Genomic DNA, 21,491 nt, shown 5'->3' with positions numbered 1-21,491 from the left:
TCCCCATTATACCACAGTAGTTTCCCTAAATTATAGCTGAGAGGAAATGAAGTTCAAGGAGATATTTTCCCTAATCTGAGAAGATATAGAGTAAAGAATGTCACTGATCTTGGAAGTTATCAGGTCAAGTCTCTAAAGCTGTTTTCTTTTAGTGGAGAATGATTCCAGGAAGCCAGCCCTATATCTCATTTTCCTAGGAGAATTGGGTCACTTTCGGGGACCCTAGAAGATCTAAAATGCTTTTTTTCTAGGCCTTTAATGATCCTAGGAATTCCCAACTGAACGCATTTTCTTAGACCTTCCTATCTAAGGATTAATAGAACCAAGGTGGTAATAAAGGGAGCAAAGAATGTGCCAAGAAGCCAGCTGTTAATGCAGAAGTCAAATGGATAAGAGGTAGTAAATGGATCAGAAGTCAAATGGATAAGAGGTAGTAAATGGATTTCAGGGGTTAAGACACAGCCAGGAGTATTATGACCACAATTAGGGAGGAAGAACAAATGAACTGTGAGTGCAAGCAACTGCTGCTACTACTATTAATAGCTACTAGTAGTGACAATATGGCCATCAGCCCCTCTGCAACTCTAATGTAGCTCTGGGCACTGTATCAATTCAAAGAAAGTCTTGGCCTTTGGGTTGGCCTTGCTAAACTTAACCTTATAAATATTTACTAGAGTTTAGTGTGTTGATAGGAGGGAGAGCTAGAAAATCAAGTTAGACATCATCTTGACAGAATTTACAGTTCTGGCATTGAGAAATCTGGCTTCCTGCGTAGCTTTTGCCATGGGTCTCTATTTGTGTTCCCCTGGGGTGCATTTATTCTTGGGAAATCCTGCTTCATCCAGCCATTACCAAAAGATTAGATCATGATGGCTATGTCACAAGATAAGCATCAAGTGCATCTTGACAATACCTGTGGAGACCTTTCTGATTTTCTTGATGGAGCCATGGTGGTCAGTAGTAATGGGTCCCTGAAAGGTTTGGAACACCAGGTAAGTTGTAGTCTAAAGCAGAAGTAGGAAAGAGGCCAGAGCAAAGCAATGGATCAGAATGGAGGCAGTTATTCAATGCACTCTGGAATCATAGAACTGGAAAAAGATGGCAGAGGTTGAAAGCATCATGATGATGATATCAAAGGGCCAGGAAAAAAAAGGTCAGAGTTTCCAGGAAGCAGGAGATTTATGGAAACCCAGGAGCATAGAAGGCCATAAAATCAGCACACTGGGGCAAGTAGTCTGGACAAGCAGGAGATAAGATCAAGTATTCAGATTAAAGAAAACTTCATACTGAGACTCTTTTCTGTTCCCATCCAGGAAATGGCAAGACCTTCACCCAGAGAAGACAAGGTGACTCACTGTTATAGAAGGTCATAATAAGTAAGCTAGCTATGTTGGGAGGAGGACTGAAAACTAAAATGGCAATAATGGGGAGTGGGAAAACACTAAGGGTTGATGAAATCCAATTTTTCTGAGCCAGAATGACAAGAGGAAATCAGCCTACCTGTAGGCAATAGGAAGAAATCTACATATGGACAGTATTTGGAACTGTTTCATGAATCCAATGATCCCTGGCAATCATTTAGCCATATTTTACCATTTTGGCCATGCCCTTTTGTGACTTCAAGATATTATAGATGTTAATGCTAGATAGCAATGAATCAGGAAGATAGATCTGTAAGGAAAGCCTTGGAGATCCAAGGTAGAAGCTAGAAATTATAAGAAAGACAAGTAGAGTTGACAGTCTAACCCTGGCAAATACAGAAAAATTAGAGGAAAAGGTGGGTCAGTAATTGAAAGCTGGAACAATGGTTAGCAGAAAGCAAGCAAATATTAGCAGTAGAGATGGAATAGCATATCCAAATCAAGAAAGCCAGTAAGAACCAAGGCCTTGGAAGAAACCAGAAGTTTCAACAGTAGGAAATAAGATAGGTAGTCCATGGGGCAGGAAGTTGAATTTTGGTCACTGTCTATGTAATAATGCTGTTCTTTAAAATAATAAGTATGGGAGCAGCTAGGTGGCTCAATGGATTGAGAGCCAGGCCTACAGATGGGTGGTTCTGCCTTCAAATATGGCCTTGGACACTTCCTAGCTGTGTGACCCTGGGCAAGTCACTTAACCACCATTGCCTAACCCTTATCGATCTTCTACCTTAGAACCAATACATAGTATCAATTCCAAGATAGATGATAAAGGCTTAAACGAACAAAAAACAAATAAGTGTGGGAGCAGAGGCCACTATCACTCTCAGTACATCTTGTTGGTCAAACTTCAAAAGTGTTGTAAAGCTATCGAGCTTCAAAAATCAGGTGGAAGAACAATTTTTTTTGTACTTTCCATGACCAAGACTAGAGCAGTTATCAAGACAGTTCAGGGTAAAGTCTATCTTAGATCTGAATTATTAAACTTCCTCCACAACCATGAAGATAAGACCTCAATGTTCATTTGAAACAAAAATATTTATCTCAGTTTATTTTCTTAAGCAGATAAAATCTTTGCCAAGAGAGGCATTAAGTGCTAGAGGTACTAGAGAAAGTATTAGAGAAAGTATTAGAGAAAGAGAACGAGAAAGAGAAAGAGAAAGAGAAAGAGAACGAGAAAGAGAAAGAGAAAGAGAAAGAGAAAGAGAAAGAACAAGAGAAAGAGAAAGAGAAAGAGAAAGAACAAGAGAAAGAGAAAGAGAAAGAGAAAAAGAAAGAGACCGAGAAAGAGAAAGAGAAAGAGAAAGAGAAAGAGAAAGAGAAAGAGAAAGAGAAAGAGAAAGAGCAGCAACATCATCAATAGCAGCAGCAGCAGCAGCAGCAGCAGCAGCAGCAGCGGCCGCCAGAGCTCATGAAAAAAAATTAGAGGTATTAATTTCATTGTTATTCATAGCAGATTTTTATTAGAGATTTCTAGAGGCAGAGATATTAATAACTGCACAGAGGACTAACTTTGCGAATAGAACACTGATCCATATACTATTCCCTCCCCTCCTTCCAGTTCAAAAATAACTAAAATTTTCCCGTTAAAGAATCATTTCCTTGACTTTTCCCCCTTTTAAAGTGAGGATTCCTCTAGGATAGGATTAACACTGTACTAAGAACATATACAGGGAAGCTGAAACCAGTCCTTTCCATATTAAAAAAAAGTATGTCCACCTTTTCCTAGTATTAGATATTCTTTACCCATCTCCTTTCTGGGTAGTTTTTCAGCTTTGTCACTGTGGTTGAGTTAATTAGATTAATTCTTGGTTGTATTAGAAGGAGGACATAAGATGGAGAGAAATCGACACTAATATGGCACTGGAATCTCAAGTTAAAAAACTGAAGAGGATTTTGGAGATACAGAGGAAAAACATAAAATGGTATTGCTTACCTTTAAATTTAATTTAATATTTATTTTTTTCCAGCTCATCATTTTTTTGTAAAGTTCATTTTTGTTGAGTAAACTATTTAATGCCATTAATTTTTTTTCCAGTCTCAAATTGTCATCTGATCAGGATAGCAAAATATGGGAAAGGAAATACTTAATTCTAAGGAACAGGTATAGTATAACATGATGATGTACAAATTCTATTTTATAAAACTATGTCATGATCATCTTATTACTGAATATCATTTGCCCATACAAATGGATTTTGTGTTCATGAGAGAGGAGATCACTTTGGTGATCTGCTTGCTGCCTGTAACTCTATTTGGGCCCTGAAGATTTCAGAAGTAACTTTCAAATGGATTTGTTTCCCAGAATATGAGCTCTAAAAGACTGAACAAATTTACCCAAAATCCAGGTTACTACCATGTCAATATTACTCTTCTATATTTGTATTGAAAACTAGAAGCAATACAAAATGCTTCACAAAGCACCTGAGAACTGGTAATCCTTCTTTTCCTAAGAAAAGAACCTCATGTCATTAGCCTCACTTTACAGGTCCTATTTTCTAGTCATTTAATTATTGTGATTGTTCTCATTCTTTCTACCTCCAACTTAAAATATTAAATCTGGACAAAATAGTCCCATTCATGATTCTGAGATTAGAGAAATGTTGGTTACATTTTTAAAAAGTGATATCCACTTATTTTTTTTATTTGCTTTACCCTTTCAGCCTTCATTATTTTTTCTTCTACCTATAAGACAGTCAAAAAGCTTCATTCTAAAATGAAACAATAATAATAATTATGCTTTCGTACTTATAAAATATCCTACTAATATATTTAAGTGAGGGGCAAATTGAATGAGGCTCTCATACAGTAAGGCTAGCAAGCCTCCCAGTTTTGACATCAGGTAACTTTGAAATGAGAATGATTTTTCTCAGAGGTGGATAATGTTGTTGTCTCAGTATATCAACTGAACTCAAAAAGGAACACAATGCTGACACAATGAGTCTGAGTGCAAACTCCTTCAATGAAAACTTCTGAGAGTCCATTTATAGTATAACCAATAGTTATCTTTTCAAGCAAGGTTTGAAGGAGAAAACTTTCTCTCCTACCTTTGAAATTTTTGCATAGCTACCCTTTCTAGTCCATACCCTTCTTCTTCCCACTAGATTTCCTTAGTGATACTTCTCCCCTACTTCTTACTCAGAGATTCCCTGTAGAACATGCATTCTAAACCACATTTGAATTGGGTTCAGTAATGAGGTGTCAGAGGTCAAATTTGAACCCAGACCCTCTTATCTCTAGGCCTGGTTCTCTAACTACTGAGCAACCCAGCTGCTCCATCATCTCATATCCTTTTGAATGAGACCCAATACAACCTCAAGGACCCATATGGTCTGCCAGACCTATAGCATCACCCTATGATTGAGGCTTCCCCAAATGGAAAATGTTCTAGGAGTTGTTGGAGAGTCAACCCATCTCCTTCTAATAAGTTTCAACTTTCCCAGAAGCCAGTATAGTCCTTTAGATTTCTACCACCCTGCTGTTGAGGATCTCTCAAAAGAAAAACTTGTAGTTGTTAAAGAGTTAATCCCTTTTCCAGAAGAACTGTACAGTATGCATAATGCTATCAGATAGTTGTCATGGAGAACAAGAGCCAGGACCACTCATCTGCACTGGAGCCATGTATCTTAATAATCCTCTGCCATATTGCTTCTCTCTTCGGAAGGCTTGGTTTGGGAGCTTGTTCACTAGCTGGTACTCTAGTCTCCCTGGCTACCATATCTGGGGCCATCAAGTTCCCTGGGCAGAGCTGTTCAGCTAGGCATTCTTCCCTTCTTGAGGCTCTAAAATCTGTCTCAACTTTAGTGGGACATCTGGAATCTCTGGCATTTAAAATTATTGTAAGCCCTGGGAGATTACAACTCCCAGGACTCCCTATAATAACTTCCCCCAACACCTCCCACTTCCTTTGTGGGAGATGTAGGAGAAAGTAGAAAGAGAAAGTTTGGAGCCTTTTTGCTCTCTGCTATCTCGAGCCTGGAGGTTGGCTGACTCTCTCTGATTCTGGACTCTCTCTACCTGGGAGACCCTTTCCCCCACCTAATCTTTTCCTCTTTCTAATTTAAATAAAACCTAGCTATTCTAAACCCTAATTTGCTCTCTAATCTTATTTGAGCCCTGAAGGGTTCTGGTCAATTTCCCCCCTGCCTGGGCTAGGACACTACCTTCCTTTCCCTTCCTCTCTCCTTTCTCCCATCCATCCTTCCTCCTACCTTACTCTCCTCTCCCCCTCATAGGTTCCTATAGAATATGAGCCTATACAAAGAAGGTTGATTTTCTCTAATAACCTAGAATGCTTATCCTTTGCAAGGGATGGGATTTCTTTTTTTTTTTTAACTATTAGTGATATTTCTGTTTTGTTTTGTTTTTTTTAAACCCTTACCTTCCATCTTGGAGTCAATACCGTGTATTGGTTCCAAGGCAGAAGAGTGGTAAGGGTAGGCAATGGGGGTCAAGTGAATTGCCCAGGGTCACACAGCTGGGAAGTGTCTGAGGTCAGATTTGAACCTAGGACCTCCCATCTCTAGGCCTGGCTCTCAATCCACTGAGCTACCCAGCTGCCCCATTTCTGGTTTTTTGACTTATATTGGAACTAGTTTTTAGTTTTATGTTGTTTACTATCTTGTCTTTTTTTATGATCTTGAATTTTTATTTTTTAGAAAATTTTTCCATGGTTACATGATTCATGTTCTTACTCTCTTCTCCACCCCACCCCCACCAATCTACCCACCCTCCCCACCCCCACAGGCGACATGAATTTCCACTGGTTTTAACATGTGTCATTGATCAAGACCTATTTCCTTCTTATTGATAGTTGCACCGGAGTTGTCATTTAGAGTCTATACCCCAAATCATGTCCTCATCAACCCATCTGTTAAAGCAGTTGTTTTTCTTCTTTGTTTCTACTCCTAAAGTTCTTCCTCTGAATGTGGGTAATATTCTTTTCCATAAGTCCCTCAGAATTGTCCTGGGTTATTGCATTGCTGCTAGTACAGAAATCCATTACATTTGATTTTACCACAGTGTATTATTAGTCTCTGTGTACAATATTCTTCTGGTTCTGCTCCTTTCACTCTGCATCAATTCCTGAAGATCATTCCAGTTCATATGGAATTCCTCCAGTTTATTATTCCTTTGAGCACAATAGTATTCTATCACCAACAGATACCACAATTTGCTCAGCCATTCCCCAATTGATGGTCATACACTCGTTTTCCAGTTTTTTGCCACCACAAAGAGGGTGGCTATAAATATTTTTGTGCATGTCTTTTTCCCTATGATCTTTTTGGAGTCCAAACCCAGCAATGGTATGGCTGGATCAAAGGGTAGGCAATCTTTTAGTACTCTTTGGATATAGTTCCAAATTGCCATTCAGAATGGTTGGATCAGTCACAACTCCACCAGCAATGCATTAATTTCCCAATTTCGCCACATCCCCTCCAACATTTATTATTCTCCTTTGTTGTTATTTTAGCCAATATTCTAGGTGTAAGGTGGTACCTCAGAGTTATTTTGATTTGCATTTCTCTAATTATTAGAGATTTAGAACATGTTTGCAAGTGCTTATTGATAGTTTTGATTTCTTTACCTGAAAATTGCCTATTCATGTCCCTTGCCCATTTATAAATTGGGGAATGGCTTGATTTTTTTAGACAATTGATTTAGCTCCTTGTATATTTGAGTAATTAGACCTCTTTCAGAGTTTTTTGTTATAAAGATTTTTTCCCAGTTTATTGTTTCTCTTCTGATTTTGGTTGCATTGTTTTTGCTTGTCCAAGAACTTTTTAATTTAATGTAAATGAAATTATTTATTTTACATTTTGTAATTTTTTCTAACTCTTATTTATTATTTCTGCTCTTTTTCATTTGTTTTTCATGTTTCTATGTACTAATACATGGTCAATCTTTGTGAATGTTCCATGTGCTGCTAAAAAGAAGATGTATTCCTTTTTGTCCCTATTTATTTTTCTCTATATATCTATTAACTCTAATTTTTTAAAGATTTCATTTACCTCTCTTATCTCTTTCTTATTTATTTTTTGGTTTGATTTATCTAGATCTGATAGGGGAAGGTTCAGGTCTCCTACTAGTATAGTTTTATCTATTTCCTCCTTGAGCTCTGCTAGTTTCTCCTTTAGAAATTTAGACGCTATACTATTTGGTGCATACATGTTGAGTACTGCTATTTCTTCATTGTTTATACTGCATTTTATCAAGATGTAATTACCTTCCCTATCTCTTTTAACCAGAACTATTTTTACTTTGGCTTTGTCAGAAATTACGATTGCAACTCCTGCCTTCTTTTTCTCAGTTGAAGCCCAATAGATTTTGCTCCAGCCTTTTATTTTTACTGTCTCATGTGTGTTTCTTGTAGACAGCATATGGTAGGATTTTGGTTTCTAATCCACTCTACTATTTGCTTCCATTTTATGGGCAAGTTTATCCCATTCACATTCAGAGTTATAATTATCAACTGTGTATTCCCAGACATTTTGATTCCCTCTCTTTGTCCTACCCTTTCTTCTTTCATTATTTCCTTCTATACCATTACCAGTGTTTTGTTTTTAATCAGTTCCCCTAATCCCCACCTTTATTGTACTTCCCTTTTCTCCCCCCTCCCTTCTTATTCCCCTCTTATTGTTCTTTAGGGTCTTTTTAAGCTATGCCCCCTCCCCACTCTTTCATTTGGTCAATTTAGGCTTTTAAGACATTATTTTCTTGTTTTAGATCATATATTTCCTTTCCCCAATTGTCTTCAGCCTCTATTGATTGTTTTCTGAGTTCTTGAGTTAATTGAATTTTGAGTTCTGCTAAAGCCTGTGTCAATTTCAGTGAAGTTTCTATGTTTTTTTCTTGGACTTCCTTTATCTTCTTCTGATCCAGATCCATTTGCTTTTTGTTCAATTTCTGGATAGAAACTGTAGATTGTGGTTTCTTTTTTTCTTTTTCTGTTGTTTACTTGTATTTTTTCCTTCTTTCTCCCCTGTAATTGGCTATAATCTTGGTCCTCTGATCATTTTTTTTATCTGTGGGTTTGGGCTATTCAGTCCTGGGAGGGCTTCTTCTGTTTTGTTGATTAATTAGGTTAGTGGGACCTGAGGCCAGATTTTCCCCAACTGGTGGTAAAAGCTAAAGAACTGAATTCTGCTACTTTTATTGTAATCTATGGGGGGAGGGGTGTAGGCACTTCCCTGCCCTCTGAAGACTTCTTCTCTGCTATATTGATAGGATTAAGCCAGGTGAGGTTGATCTGCACAGCTCAAAGTGCCCTGAGGTCAAAACCTAAAGAAAAGTGAGGGCAGCCCAAGATGGAGCATATGTTCACCCTCTCTAGGTTTCTCCCCCAGCAGCCTCCCTGCTTTCCATTATTTCCTTGGGTTTGGCACAGCTGTGCCAGTGAGGCACTCCTTCAGACTAGAGCCCCAGCCCACCCAGAGATTCCAGGATCCACTGGAGATTTAGTACATTAGGTGGAGTAGGGGATCTGGGATCTTCTTCTTTTCTTTCCCCTCCCACCAGACAGTTCCAAGAATTCAGGCTTTTTTTCTCTTTTTTTTTTCCACATACCTTTTAAGTTGGGTTCAGCTAGAGGATCCCCCAGCTCTGTTCTATTGTCACCATCTTCCCAGAATTCTCCTACCTTTTCTTTTTAACCTTTACTTTCTGTCAGTACTAATTCTAAGACATAAGAGCAAAAAGGGCTAGGCAAATGAGGTTAAAATGACTTGTCCAGGAAGTATATGAGGCAAGATTTAAACACAGGACCTCCAGACTCCAGGCCAGACTCTCTATCCACTGTGCTACCTACCTACCTCATTTGCTATTTATTTTAAAATTTAATCCAGACCTTTATACGCACCAATGCAAGTGTGAGACTCAAGTCAAAGATTACAATAATTGAGGATTGAGGTGGTGAATTTAAGTGCCAAGGGTATCCAGTTACTGAAAGTTAGGACCTTCACAAAGGATAGTTGGCTTTGGGAATATCTATAAACTGTGATATCATTGAAAAGACTCAATTCTTTGGTATAGACAGAGAGCAATTCTTCTCCCTAATTTGTTGCTGTTGTTGTGGGTAAATTACTAGAGGCAGGTTGGTACTAACAAGGTTGCTAAGCCTCACTTGGCCTGACAGGCTCTGTTGACTGAGTCTGTCAAGTAGGCCCTGGAAATCACAGGCACTGGATGAATCTTGGCTATTGGGTGAAGTGTTTGCCAGGTGGTTACCCAATGTGTCAGCGACCCCAAGCCTATGGAGATCAGCTTAGCCAAGCCTCTGCCCACAACAGCACCCAAATCAGGAACCTAATGGGAGTTGTGTGTTTAACAACTCCTCTGGCCCTGACTTGGGGTTGGATTTGATGGTAAAGGATTGGTTTGGGCTGGTATAGATATGCTCGCTGGATTAACGCCCTTCTGACTGTGGTTTGTAAATCCCTTCCCTAATCAGCTATAGATGATTCACCAATTAGGAAAGGAACACCAATTTTCTTTAATTGAACTGTAACAGGGTTTATTTGCTACCTGTAAAGGTTAGGAACAAGGGAATAGGATAAAGAGTTTGGGAATATTAGGCTATATCTAAATGAATAAAGGTGAACTGAATCAAATGGATGATAGATTTAGTAATAGGCTAGTTTTCTTCTCCTTCTCTTAATCCCTGGCTCAGCCCAGCTGTAGCACAAGCCAAAGGATAGGGAAGGTTAGTGATATTCTTCTTGTTGGTTGTGATGATGTTTCTCTCAGCTCTATTAATTAGCAGGTAATTAATTTCCTATGGCCAGATATGGATGCTGGATTTCAGGTCTAGGCCTAGTCTACCTCCAATCCATCTCCTCTCAAGAATCCTCAAGAATGAGAGACCCAGTTTGCTGTTGTCCCTGGGTTTTTATGGGGTGGTTCCAACTGTCTTATGACCCTAGCTCACGCCACCCAGGGCACATTCCAAGGTCTTCAACCAACATTCTTGTCACTCAAGATGTCCTCCATCTTGTCCCAGAAGTTCCTTATTATGTTTTTGAGACATTTCAGTCATGTCTGAGTCTCCATGATCCCATCTTGGCAAAGATACTGGAGTGGTTTGTCATTTCTTTCTTCCTAATACCCGTACCTATATCCCTCCACCAGTCTTCAAATGGTTTACATCAACTCGGTTACCCTTCTGTCTGTACTTTTTGTTTGTCAATCTTTTTTTCTAAACTATTATGCCCTGAACTCAATATAGTGCTCCAGTTATGGTCTGATTCAGGAGTGTTGCCTCCCCAGCTCTGGACAATATGTTTATGTTAATATAGGCTAGTTTTGCTTTTGTTGTTTTGTGTCCTTGCTTGCTCTAACATGCTGTTTGCTCCTATGGAACTTTAAGGACATCAAAATCCCTGCTTCCTAGCTGAGACTTCTCATCCTTCCTATCCTTTAGCAGCTGATTTTTGACCTAAGTTTTAGATTTTCCATTTATTTCTATTGGGTTTCATTTTATTACATGCGCTTTATCATTGTAACCCAAGATCTTTTTAAAAATTTGAAGCAGTATGTTGTAGTGCAATAGGAAGAGTATTGGTTTGCGCCTTTTACTCTCTGTGTGTCCTTGGGCAAGAAGCAACTTCTCCAGTAGTCAATTTCCTCATTTTTACAATTTTACAGTGAAAAAGTTGAACACAATGGTTTCTGAGGTCCCTTCCATCTAAGTCTATGATCCTGGGAACCTAATCTCATCATCTCATATGTCTGTTTTCCATTCCAGGTTCATGTCATTTGTGAATTTTATAAGCATTGCCATCTGTCTTCATTCAAATAATTAATTTAAAAAACACATCGATAAGCTTAGGGAATAAGTGGGTGACTCAGTGGATTGAGAGTCAAATGGGAGGAACTGGGTTAAAATCTGGCTTCAGACACTTCCTAGATGTGACCCTGGGCAAGTCACTTAAGTCCCCATTACCTAGCCCTTATCACTCTTCTGCCTTGGAACCAATACACAGTATTGATTCTAAGACAGAAGGTAAGGGAGAAAGGAAGGAAGGAAGGAAGGAAGGAAGGAAGGAAGGAAGGAAGGAAGGAAGGATGGAAGGAAGGAAGGAAGGAAGGAAGGAAGGAAGGAAAGAAAGAGACCAATGTTAGACCACTAGCGCATTAAACTAACTTTAAACACTCTTATCATTCTTAAAATCTGAAAATTTTACTAATTCATTCTCTCTCTCCTTCCCTGCCTCTTTCTCTCCCTCCTCCCCATGAGGATGTAACTAGCAATAATTTCAAATGTCTTGCTAAAATCCAGATATGATATGTCTATGTCTATGACATCCCCATAATCTACCACTCCAGTTTTATCAATACCTTAAAATTATTTCTTTAGCTCATTTACTTTTTCACTGACCTCCTTCCTTTCCTTAAGATCCTGAATGCTTTCTTTCTGTGTATATGAAAAGTTGGAGACACTGTATTTGAAAGCATCTTTAGCCTCTTCTTGTAGCTCCCCAAAGAGTAGAGAATAAAACTGATAATAGTCAGAGTTCAATCCATCATTTGGGACTAGAGTAATGGGATGCCTTTATTGGCAAGAAACAGTCATTCTTTTTCTGAGGGGCAAAGGAGAGTTGTATCACCACCCTCTCTCTCACTGCTCTGTCCCCACTTATTTACTTAGCATTGTCAGACTTAGCATTGTCAGACTTTGCCAAGCTAAGTCAATTTTCTTTTTTGTAAAATAGCCAGTTGGAATGAGGGTGTTCAGAAATCTTTGCAGTCCTGATATTCAGTGATTCTTCATCAATTCTGAGAATAATTCATAACTAAGAAAAATGGCATCACTCAATCCTTATGGTAGGTGTACGTAAAATGAAAGAAATTATTCAATAATGTTCTAAACCAAACTCTTTCCCTTTTAGCCTCCATGCCCTCAAGGATGAGATGTTTACCAGACAGTCATTTATTCGCCAGTTTATAACGCTTTCCGACACATCCTTCAATTATCATGTATGTAACTATAATTTTAAATATTCTTTACTCCCTTTGATTTCTCCTGTTGGAGGTATTTCTATCATGCTGTGTAAGTCCTTCCATTTGCATGCTTGGGATATATATGGATATATAAAAGTCTTAGTTATAGTTTCCTTGTCTGCCCTTTTCTCTGAATGGAGAAAAAGAATGGTCCCAATCTCTGGGACCAAGATGCTAGAAAACAGGAAAGCTGGAGTCAACTTAAAGAGGAAACAATGGAGAATGTTCCCCTAAAACCTCCTAAATTGTTGAGATTGTGAAGATAAAAGCTTCTAAGTATAGAAGTTTGCTCCATCAATTTCAATTAAATAGCTAATTCAAAAATATCCAAATCACAGAAAATAGGGACGTAGAAAGGACCTTTGAATTCATCTGATTCACCCACTCAAATTTTATAAATTTAGGAAACTGAAGTCAGAGAGATTAAATGACTTGGCCAATGGCACACAAGTAGTAAAGAGCTGAATTTGAATCCAGCATCTCTTTCTGATACAGCACATTGCCTTCTCTGTGTGAAATGCATTTCTATTCTTCACAAAAACATGGAGGTGATGCTTGATTCATGGAGTCTATCCCAGTGGAGCAAAAGATTGGCAAGATTCCAACATTCTGGAAAGGCTTTCATAACAATTCCAGCAACAGGCTTTGCTTAATAAGGACTAGCCTTGCTAAATACTGGGAGGTTTATCACCAGGAAGCTGACTATTTGGACTTTTTTAAATGTCCAAGGTAATTCCCAGAAAAAGAGGGCAAGAGAGTGTGAAATAAAAAATCACACATTTGGCACAGTACCTTGCATATTGTAAACACCTAATAAATGATTGTTGACTTGACTGTTAACAAACATTAGCTCAGCCGTGGAGCTCTCTAAATAGGAGGTCCTTGACCAATGACTGGCATAGAGGATGTGAGTCATATCAATCTTGACAACATTCTCAATGCAAATGAAATTGGAAGACCACAGGTTATTGCTCTTAAATAGATCCTAGACTCATAGTTAGAACTGGAAGTGATATTAGCATTCATCTAAAGACCCTCAAGGGGGAAGCTAGGTGGTTCAGTGGATTGAAAGCCAGACCTAGGGATGGGAGGTCCTGGGTTCAAATCTGGCCTCAGACACTTTTTAGCTATGTAACCCAGGGCAAGTCACTTAACCCCATTTGCCCAGCCTTTACTGCTCTTCTGCCTTGGAATCAGTATTGAAATAGGGGAACCGGGGAAGTCTGGAATACTTGATGTGACAGACTCTCAACTTAGCCAGGGAAACTAATTAACTATTTGTGAGTCCTTTGGGGTTATAATGAGACAGTAGAAAGCAACACAAAAGGGTTTTAATAATAAAATAAGGTAGGGCAAGTGGAAATTGGGCAAACTACTCTTAACAGCTACAGGAGGAAAGATACAGGGTTTTAGGTGGTCCAGGAAACCAGGGAAGGGAAGATAAAACTTACACTACAGTATACTAGACTAAATACAAGCTTGACAGGGTTTGAGGATCTCACTACTTGCTCCAACGATTGTTCTCTGCTGTCCCAGGGTCCTGGATGTTGGTACAGTCCACTAACTCCACAGAGTCACTCCAATAGGCTGTCACAGACCTGGAGGTCCACCCTCCAAAGCTGTTGATCCAGACCTATTTGTAGTTCCTCAAAATGCAGTCCAAGTGACGTTTCTCCAGTGAGATCAGGGCACAAGCTCCTCTACCAGTGGCAAAACTCCCAATTGTCCCAGAGTTCAAAAGCTCTGTGACCTTTCAGCCACATTCCAAAACCCCTTAGAATGTTCAGCTCAAGCTTGCATTTCCAAAATACTTTTCTAAATTTCTCACTTATCTACCTTGACTTATCCCTTATTATAGTATCCAGTATTGGTTCTAAGATAGAAAGTAAGGGTTAAAAAAAAATAAAGACCATCTAGTTCTCTCATTTTAAAAATGAGGAAACAGAGACGTAGAGAGATGAAATGAGGTCTTCTGGGTCTTCTAGGTATTAAATATTTAAATTGAATTTCAAATCTGTGTCCTCTGACTCTAGATTTAACATGCTTACAGGTTCTCCAATGGAGAGGATTAACTGGAACTGATTTTATTTTGTGTTTGGAGACACAACCAGAAATTCCATTTCGTAGGGCATTTGGTCATTCTTATGATGTGGTCAAAGCAAATAAAAAAAGTTTAATGTTAAGGGAAAAGCTTCCTGGTGAATATTTGTAAAATGACCTCCATAAAATAATTGTTGTTTATGTGTCAATGTGTGATGAAGAGAATGAGGAAGAGAAGTTCTATAAAGAACATAATTATGTCCTGTATGTCCTTAGATGCTTTTGTTCATTTGTTCATTCATTTCTGGCTCTACATGACCCAGTAGACTTTTGTGCATGGGGTTTTTCTTGGCAGAGATATTCCAGTGGTTTGACATTTTCTTCTTTAGTGTATCCCCATTTACAGATGAGGAGCAGAGGCAAATAAAGGTTAAGTGATGTGCCCACAGTCATTCAGATAATAAATGTCTGAGGCCAAATTTGAATTCAGATCTTCCTGACTCCTAGACCAGTTAGCTGCCCCACTTAGGTATTTAGTGATTCTATTTTTTCAGGAATAAGAAATAAGAAACCAAAGGTTTATAACTAACACAAAAAGTCTCAAGATTGTATTTATTTATTTATTTGAAACTGGATGGCCCAAGTTGGATGTGTAGCAGTTATTCACGGGCTTTGACCTCCTCTCTTTCTAAGTGGGTTTAGCCCTCCTTAGGCAGAATGGTGACTTTCCATGCCTACGGTTCCCCATATTGTTTCCAGGCTTAGTGTGGACACTTGATTGACTTCACCAACTACAACTCATACCTCCTGACCTCATAGGATTCCCCATCCTCAGCCACCCCATTAGTGGAAATTATAGGTGTGTGCTTCTATGCCCCACCAAAAGCCTCAAGAATTGAGAAGCATAGGAAATATTGCTTAGAAACAAATGACATCAAAAAATGAAAATGATTTTTTAACACAGGGAAATGACTCATAGTAATGTTGAAGTCGTTTCTGAATCAATAATTTGTACAATCATATTACAGAGTGTTAGAAGTACGTTCAAATTTTATAAAAGACCAGAAGAAATGTTAAAGATATGATGTACAATTAAATCAACTCCAACCTGATCTATTTAATCGAGTGATTGATGCCACATAGGAGAATGGACATCAACACAGATCACAATCATTTCCTAAAAACGTTTAACCAATATGATAAGTTAGCTGCTCTCTGATGAAAGCAATACAATTCTGAGGGCACTGAATGATCATTTCTCAGTGTATGTGAAGAGAGAGGGGGAAATCCTATTATTACAGAAACATGGGCTGCTGTGACTATATCAAAACCACCAACCTAGATGGGTATTTTCCAACTTCTATAAAATTTTTATGAAAATATTCTTATAGGTACCTTGAGGGCAAATAAGATGAAATGACCCAAAGGGAAGGAGAAAGCTTTCACAAATGATATTATTGAGCAGATTGCAATATTGGAGTCACTTAATTTACTGAAAAGTGTTCAGAGATAATGTTCTATTGTGATCATTGTTAAATGGCTTCAGAAAGCATTTGATTTAGGAAAGAAGAAAGCCATCTTAAAGAATCCAACAATAAATTTTCTATGCACATAGAAAAGTCAGATAAGATTCCTTGCAAGATGTTAATAGAGATAACTTCTCAAAAGCTGTGCTAGTGAGGCAAAAGCTTTTATACTATGCTGGAAAAATTTTGAATATAATCACAGCAAAGAAGGGGGTGCTTTTTGAGGACCAGCCAAGCTAAATCCAGAGGGATTCATTGCCTTGGTGATGAGTTCTTTGTCTATGGCTACTTATGAACCAAAGAAAAATACAAAATAGTCCCTAGTCCTCTGCTGTTCCAATCTACTTTTGCCATGATAAGACCAGAGTGGCAGAAAAATGGAATGCTAAAAATGACACATCCTATAAACTAAGTGAAGCAATACAAATCTCCCATATTGGTTGTGTCAGAAAATGTGTCTCATTCTGCATCTCAGATTCATCACTTTTTCTCAGGAGGTGGGTGGCAAGTCACTTAACCCCCATTGCCTAACCCTTACTGCTCTTCTGCCTTGGAACCAATACACAGTATTGATTCTAAGGCAGAAGGTAGGTTGTTTCTTGTTTTTGTTTTTTAAATCAGTCTTTCCTTTTTTAGTATTCCTGTTTCAGTGGGTGACTTGTCCAGGGTCGCATAGCTAGGAAGTATCTGAGGTCAGATTTGAATCTAAGACCTCCTATCTTTAGACCTGGCTCTCTATCCACTGAACTACCCAGCTACCCCAACACTCTAGTGTCTTTATCAAGAAAAACCCCAAATAGAGTCATGAAGAGTTGGGCAGGATTGTAAAGTATTGAAGTATTTAATCTTTTAAAATTTTAATTTTTTATTTTTCCAGATTATATATCAATTCATTATAATTTTTAATATTAATTTTCTGACATTTTGCAATCTATGTTCTTCTGCTTTCCTTTCATCCCTCCCTCCTTTCCAAGAGGGCAGGTAATATGATATGTTATTCATATATTATAATACATATTTTCATATTTGTCATGTTGTGAAACAAGACATATATTGCTTACACTAACATTTCCTTTTTTTTTAAATTTTATTTTAAAATATTTTTCCATGTTTACATTATTCATTTTCTTACCTTCTCCTCTTCCTTCCCTCTCCCCACCCCCAGAGCCGACAAACAATTCCACTGGGTCGTACAAATCTAACATTTCCTTTTAAATATGATCAAATAGACTGGTCTCTACTTTGGTAGTATTTTTCCACAAATTTTTCTATTCGTTAAGTGTGAATGCCTAGTTAGGAGCTAAATTAGTGAGTTGCTGTTAAGATTTATAAATTAGAACAATGTTATAAATTAATCATTTGATATCTTTCTCAAGAATCCTATAGTCATTCAGTGACATAACTTCAGAAATACAGATACCAGATACAAAAGTATTTTATTTAGCCTGTGAAAAGACTAAGAGAGAGGCTAAGGATAAGCTTGAGGAGGGGGGGGAGCTTTTTAGGTCAATCAACAGGCATTTATGAAGTCCCCTTTATGTACCAGGTACTGTGTCTAGGTTCAAGGCAGTCGTTTAGCTTAAAAGGGATGTAAAAGGCGAGGTTAGGTCAGCTCTGTGCCCAGCTCCATTGAGTACCATTTTAGGATGTGGGAAACCATGGCCAGGACCCACATGGCTGCCATTTTTCCAGCTCCTTCTTGGGAGATCACTACCTCTAAGCTAGAGTCCACTTCCCCATCACTGGATTTCTGGCCACACAGAAGTACAGTGTTCTCTTTTATCCTAAAAAAAGTATTTTCATGCCCATTGGAATTTGACTTCTGAAAAGATTACAAAGCTGGACTCATGCCAATTTCTTTGAAAATACTACATGGTTTCTTGTCATCTTAAATGGATTATTTGTAATATTCACAATTCAACGAATAGTAAGTTTCTGTGTGCAAAGGACAGCTAAGTGGTGCAGTGGATAAGCGCCAAGTTCAGAGTCAGGAAAATCTGAGTTCAAATCCAGTCTCAGATATTAGCTGGGTGACCCTGAGCAAGTCATTTAACCCCTATTTACCTTGGTTCCTCATCTGTAAAATGAGCACACAGTACAAAGGAAAATGTCAAACCACTCCAGTGTCTTTGCTAAGAAAACCTCAAGGAGTCATGTAGAGTCAGACACAATTGTACAAATGAACCCCACCAGCAGGTGCAGAGGAATATACTAAGGAATATACAGAGTTTAGATAAGACATTGCACTGGCCCTCAGGGAGTTTACTAGCCAACAGGATAATGCCACAAACTATTCAGAAATAGCAAAATGTGACTAGATATTGCAAAGAATGAAGGAGAGAGCCAAGCTTGGAGATGGGAAGTCCTAGGTTCTAGTCTGGCCTCAGACACTTTCCAGCTCTGTGATGCTGTGACCCAAGAATATGGAATTGGTTTGGCTACAACTTCCTGGGGCCAGGATCTTACTACAAAATGAGTTTAAGTTCTAGCTGCTACAGCGGTGTTCTTAAGGTTTGTTGGATTAAAATTAATGTCTCCAAGTTCTTATTTTCCCATAAAGTTTATTAATAATGACTTGAAATAGAGAAAGCAGATGAGCATAGATTTAAAATCTCTTTCCTACTTTAAGTCTGACCACATAGGTAGCTCATCCTGCAGGATTCTCAGTCTGCCTCTCCTGACGCATTCAGGGAAGTAGAGTCAGATGGGGTCCACCCACACCCTTTTATTTATGTTTATGGATGCAGCACTGGCATTGCAAAAAATGGGATGAACCAGGTCAGCAATCCAGGAGAGGGAGGGGATGAAACTCCCTCTACCCAATCCCCCCTGTAATTCTATTGGGAGAAGAGCATGTTGAAATCTCCCAGATTTACATGCCTAGTCTCCCCAACACCCTCCTCGGGGCGAATTCTGTAGTTATCCTAAAATCCAAGGTTTTAAATCTTTTGGGGTAATTTCAGGAAAAGAAATTTGCCAACACCCCAAATCAAGAAAGCTGATCTTTTTGGAGAAGGTGCCATAAGGATACTGATGGAAACCACATACTGCATCAAAAGATTCAGAATATACTTGGGGACATAATGAACTGAACTGAAGGGAGTTGAACATACACTATTCTAAATGTAAACTCTTATGCCAAAGGGGACTGCCCCCTAATTGGCATTTTGTCAATGTTTCTATCAATCATTTTTTGTTTTCTTCTTTTCTTTCCCTCTTATCCCCAAATTGTTGTAATTTTCCCTTTGTAAAGTGCAACAATGTACCTCTAGTCAGAATCTTTAGAGGTATAAGCTAGTTATGAGAAATGATTCATTGGGGAGACGAGGCATGTAAATCTGGGAGATTCCAACATGCTCTTCTCCCAATAGAATCATGGGGGTGTGGGGGGATTGTGTAGAGGGAGTTTCATCCCCTCCCCCTCCTGGATTGCTGAGCTGGTTCATCCCATTTTTTGCATGCCAGTGATGCACCCATGAACATAAATAAAAGGGTGTGGGTGGGCCCCACCTGCCTCTACTTCCCTCAATGCAGCAGGAGATAGACTGAGAATCCTGCAGGATGAGCTACATATGTGGTCAGACTTAAAGTAGAAAAGAGACTTTAAATCTATGCTTATCTTCTTTCTCTGTTTCAAGTGATTATTAATAAACTTTATGGAAAGTAAGAACTTGGAGATATTCATTTTAATGTTAACAGGTTCCTGTGACAAGCTAAAAACAGCTTCAGAATAGAGAAGTATTTGCACGTGTGTGTGCATGTGTATCTTTTAAGAAGATCATATTCTTATATAAACTTGGTATGTTGCACTAGTACAATGGACTTTACATGTAGTAGGTACTTAATATTTGTGTCATTGTGAGTATTATTATAAAATAAGAAGGTAAACTGGATACTACCACTATTAATTTGGTGACAGTAGTGGTTGTTTAGATATGTGGTTAGTGCAAGATCACCTGAGTCTTGCCACCTAGCTAGATGTTGTAACACCTCCCTCCTTTATAACAGTGCCCAGGCAGGATCCCTCAGGTCAGTGGATGGGTATTCCTTTCAGGTCCCACCTTGGGTTGATCAATAGTGGATATTGGGCTCTGTTAGCCTTGGACACGTTTATCTGACTGCATTTGCTCCCTCCCCAGAGAAGTGATGATACAACCACTCCAGGAAGGTACTTGATGGGTGTATATATATAGGAAATGGGGAAGAGGACTAGGGAACCCTAACACTAATCTTTTGACAATACTAATCCCTCAGGACTGTAGGCTGGTTAATGATTCTGGCTTGTTCTTCAGCTCCTCTGGCTTAGCCTGGCCACAACCAAACCAGAGCAAGCAAGCTGTTGGACGATGTCTTTCAGCTCCTTCTTCTTGCCAGATGTTATGCCCTTCTACAGCCTTTAGGAACCTCCACCCTCTTCTTCTTCTCCTGCCCACTTCCCGGATCCCTCCTGGGCCCCAGGATACCTAGATATCTAAGGATGCTTTGGATGCCTAAATGACTAGGGATAGAAGAATCAGAGGATTCATGGTCTGGATACAGGTCGATCAATGTCAGTGGGTTCAAACAGGAGTTCTTGCAAGACTTAGCCAAGCAAAGCCTCAGTTCCCAATAGACCAGGGTCCACAGATCCAAGCTCTAAAGAAGAAGGAAAAGGAAAAATAGACCCTCTTGTCAGGGGCTGCCAGGGTATTTATACCCCCCGGCCAACCGCTTTCTCCCCTGTCCTCATGGCCTCTGGGAACATTCTGAGGTCCAACGGTCTTCACCTGTCAATCAAGGTAAGACTCTCAGCTCTCAGAGCTTCAATATGACAGTATTAAATATAATTCATGTAAAACAGGGATAAGCAACTATGTTGAATTTTCTTTGTTTCTTTTCCCTTAACTTCCACCTTGAAATCAATACTGTGTATTGGTTCCAAGGCAGAAGAGTAGTAAGGGCTGGGCAATGGGGGTTAAGTGACTTGTCCAGGGTCACACAGCTGGGAAGTATTTGAGGTCAGATTTGAACCCAGGACCTCCCATCTCTGGGTCTGACTCTCAATCCACTGAGCCACCCAACTATCCCCTCCCAAAAATATTCTTAAAGGACAAAGCACATCATTCTTGTTTTTTCTTTTCTGAATGGTTGGCATAAGAAAGAAAATAATGAGATGTTCAAGATGCATTCCAAGGGGAAGACAGCTGCTGGCTCAACTCAAAGTCAGGCAGAACTAGTACTGTCTTAGCACTCATTTCTTTGTTGCCTGAGAGGACATTTTGCAAAGGTAGTGAGACTCATTCACAATGTGGATCTGCCATGTTCATTCTGCTTGATAACCCAGTGTCGTCTTATTTTTTCTGAATTCTAGAAAGCAAAGCCCTTATACATAGAAGCAAAAGGAAAGAACCAACCACAGAAAGGGAAAAAAATTAAACCTACAATTTTGGTACGAAGCTTTTGCTTCTTCCTTTCTTCCTTCTTTCCTTCCTTCTTTCCTTCCTTCTTTCCTTCCTTCTTTCCTTCCTTC

General features: G+C 38.9%; 2 protein-coding genes across 2 annotated transcripts in view; both read left to right on the top strand.

Annotated features, from left to right (window-relative positions):
* The window catches only part of LOC123249468 (uncharacterized protein C10orf67, mitochondrial-like), a 66,690-nt gene extending 65,233 nt beyond the window's left edge, over positions 1-1,457 (top strand). Inside the window, exon 9 of the mRNA XM_044678486.1 lies at positions 1,314-1,457. Within this exon, the coding sequence (XP_044534421.1) occupies positions 1,314-1,373 (60 nt within the window). The 3' untranslated portion in view covers positions 1,374-1,457. The remainder of the gene's footprint in view (positions 1-1,313) is intronic.
* A 1,361-nt stretch (positions 1,458-2,818) lies between these two features.
* LOC123250326 (uncharacterized protein C10orf67, mitochondrial-like) overlaps positions 2,819-21,491 on the top strand; it is a 19,320-nt gene continuing 647 nt past the window's right edge. The window contains exons 1-5 of the mRNA XM_044679328.1: positions 2,819-2,846; positions 3,240-3,343; positions 3,457-3,522; positions 12,305-12,392; positions 21,333-21,410. Coding sequence (XP_044535263.1) covers positions 3,276-3,343; positions 3,457-3,522; positions 12,305-12,392; positions 21,333-21,410 — 300 coding nt within the window. The 5' untranslated portion in view covers positions 2,819-2,846; positions 3,240-3,275. The remainder of the gene's footprint in view (positions 2,847-3,239; positions 3,344-3,456; positions 3,523-12,304; positions 12,393-21,332; positions 21,411-21,491) is intronic.

The sequence above is a fragment of the Gracilinanus agilis genome, chromosome 5 (assembly GCF_016433145.1).
Source record: "Gracilinanus agilis isolate LMUSP501 chromosome 5, AgileGrace, whole genome shotgun sequence".
NCBI classification, from domain to species: domain Eukaryota; kingdom Metazoa; phylum Chordata; class Mammalia; order Didelphimorphia; family Didelphidae; genus Gracilinanus; species Gracilinanus agilis.
The sequence above is the reverse complement of the archived record's forward strand: the minus strand, read 5'-3'. Positions and strand labels throughout refer to the sequence as shown.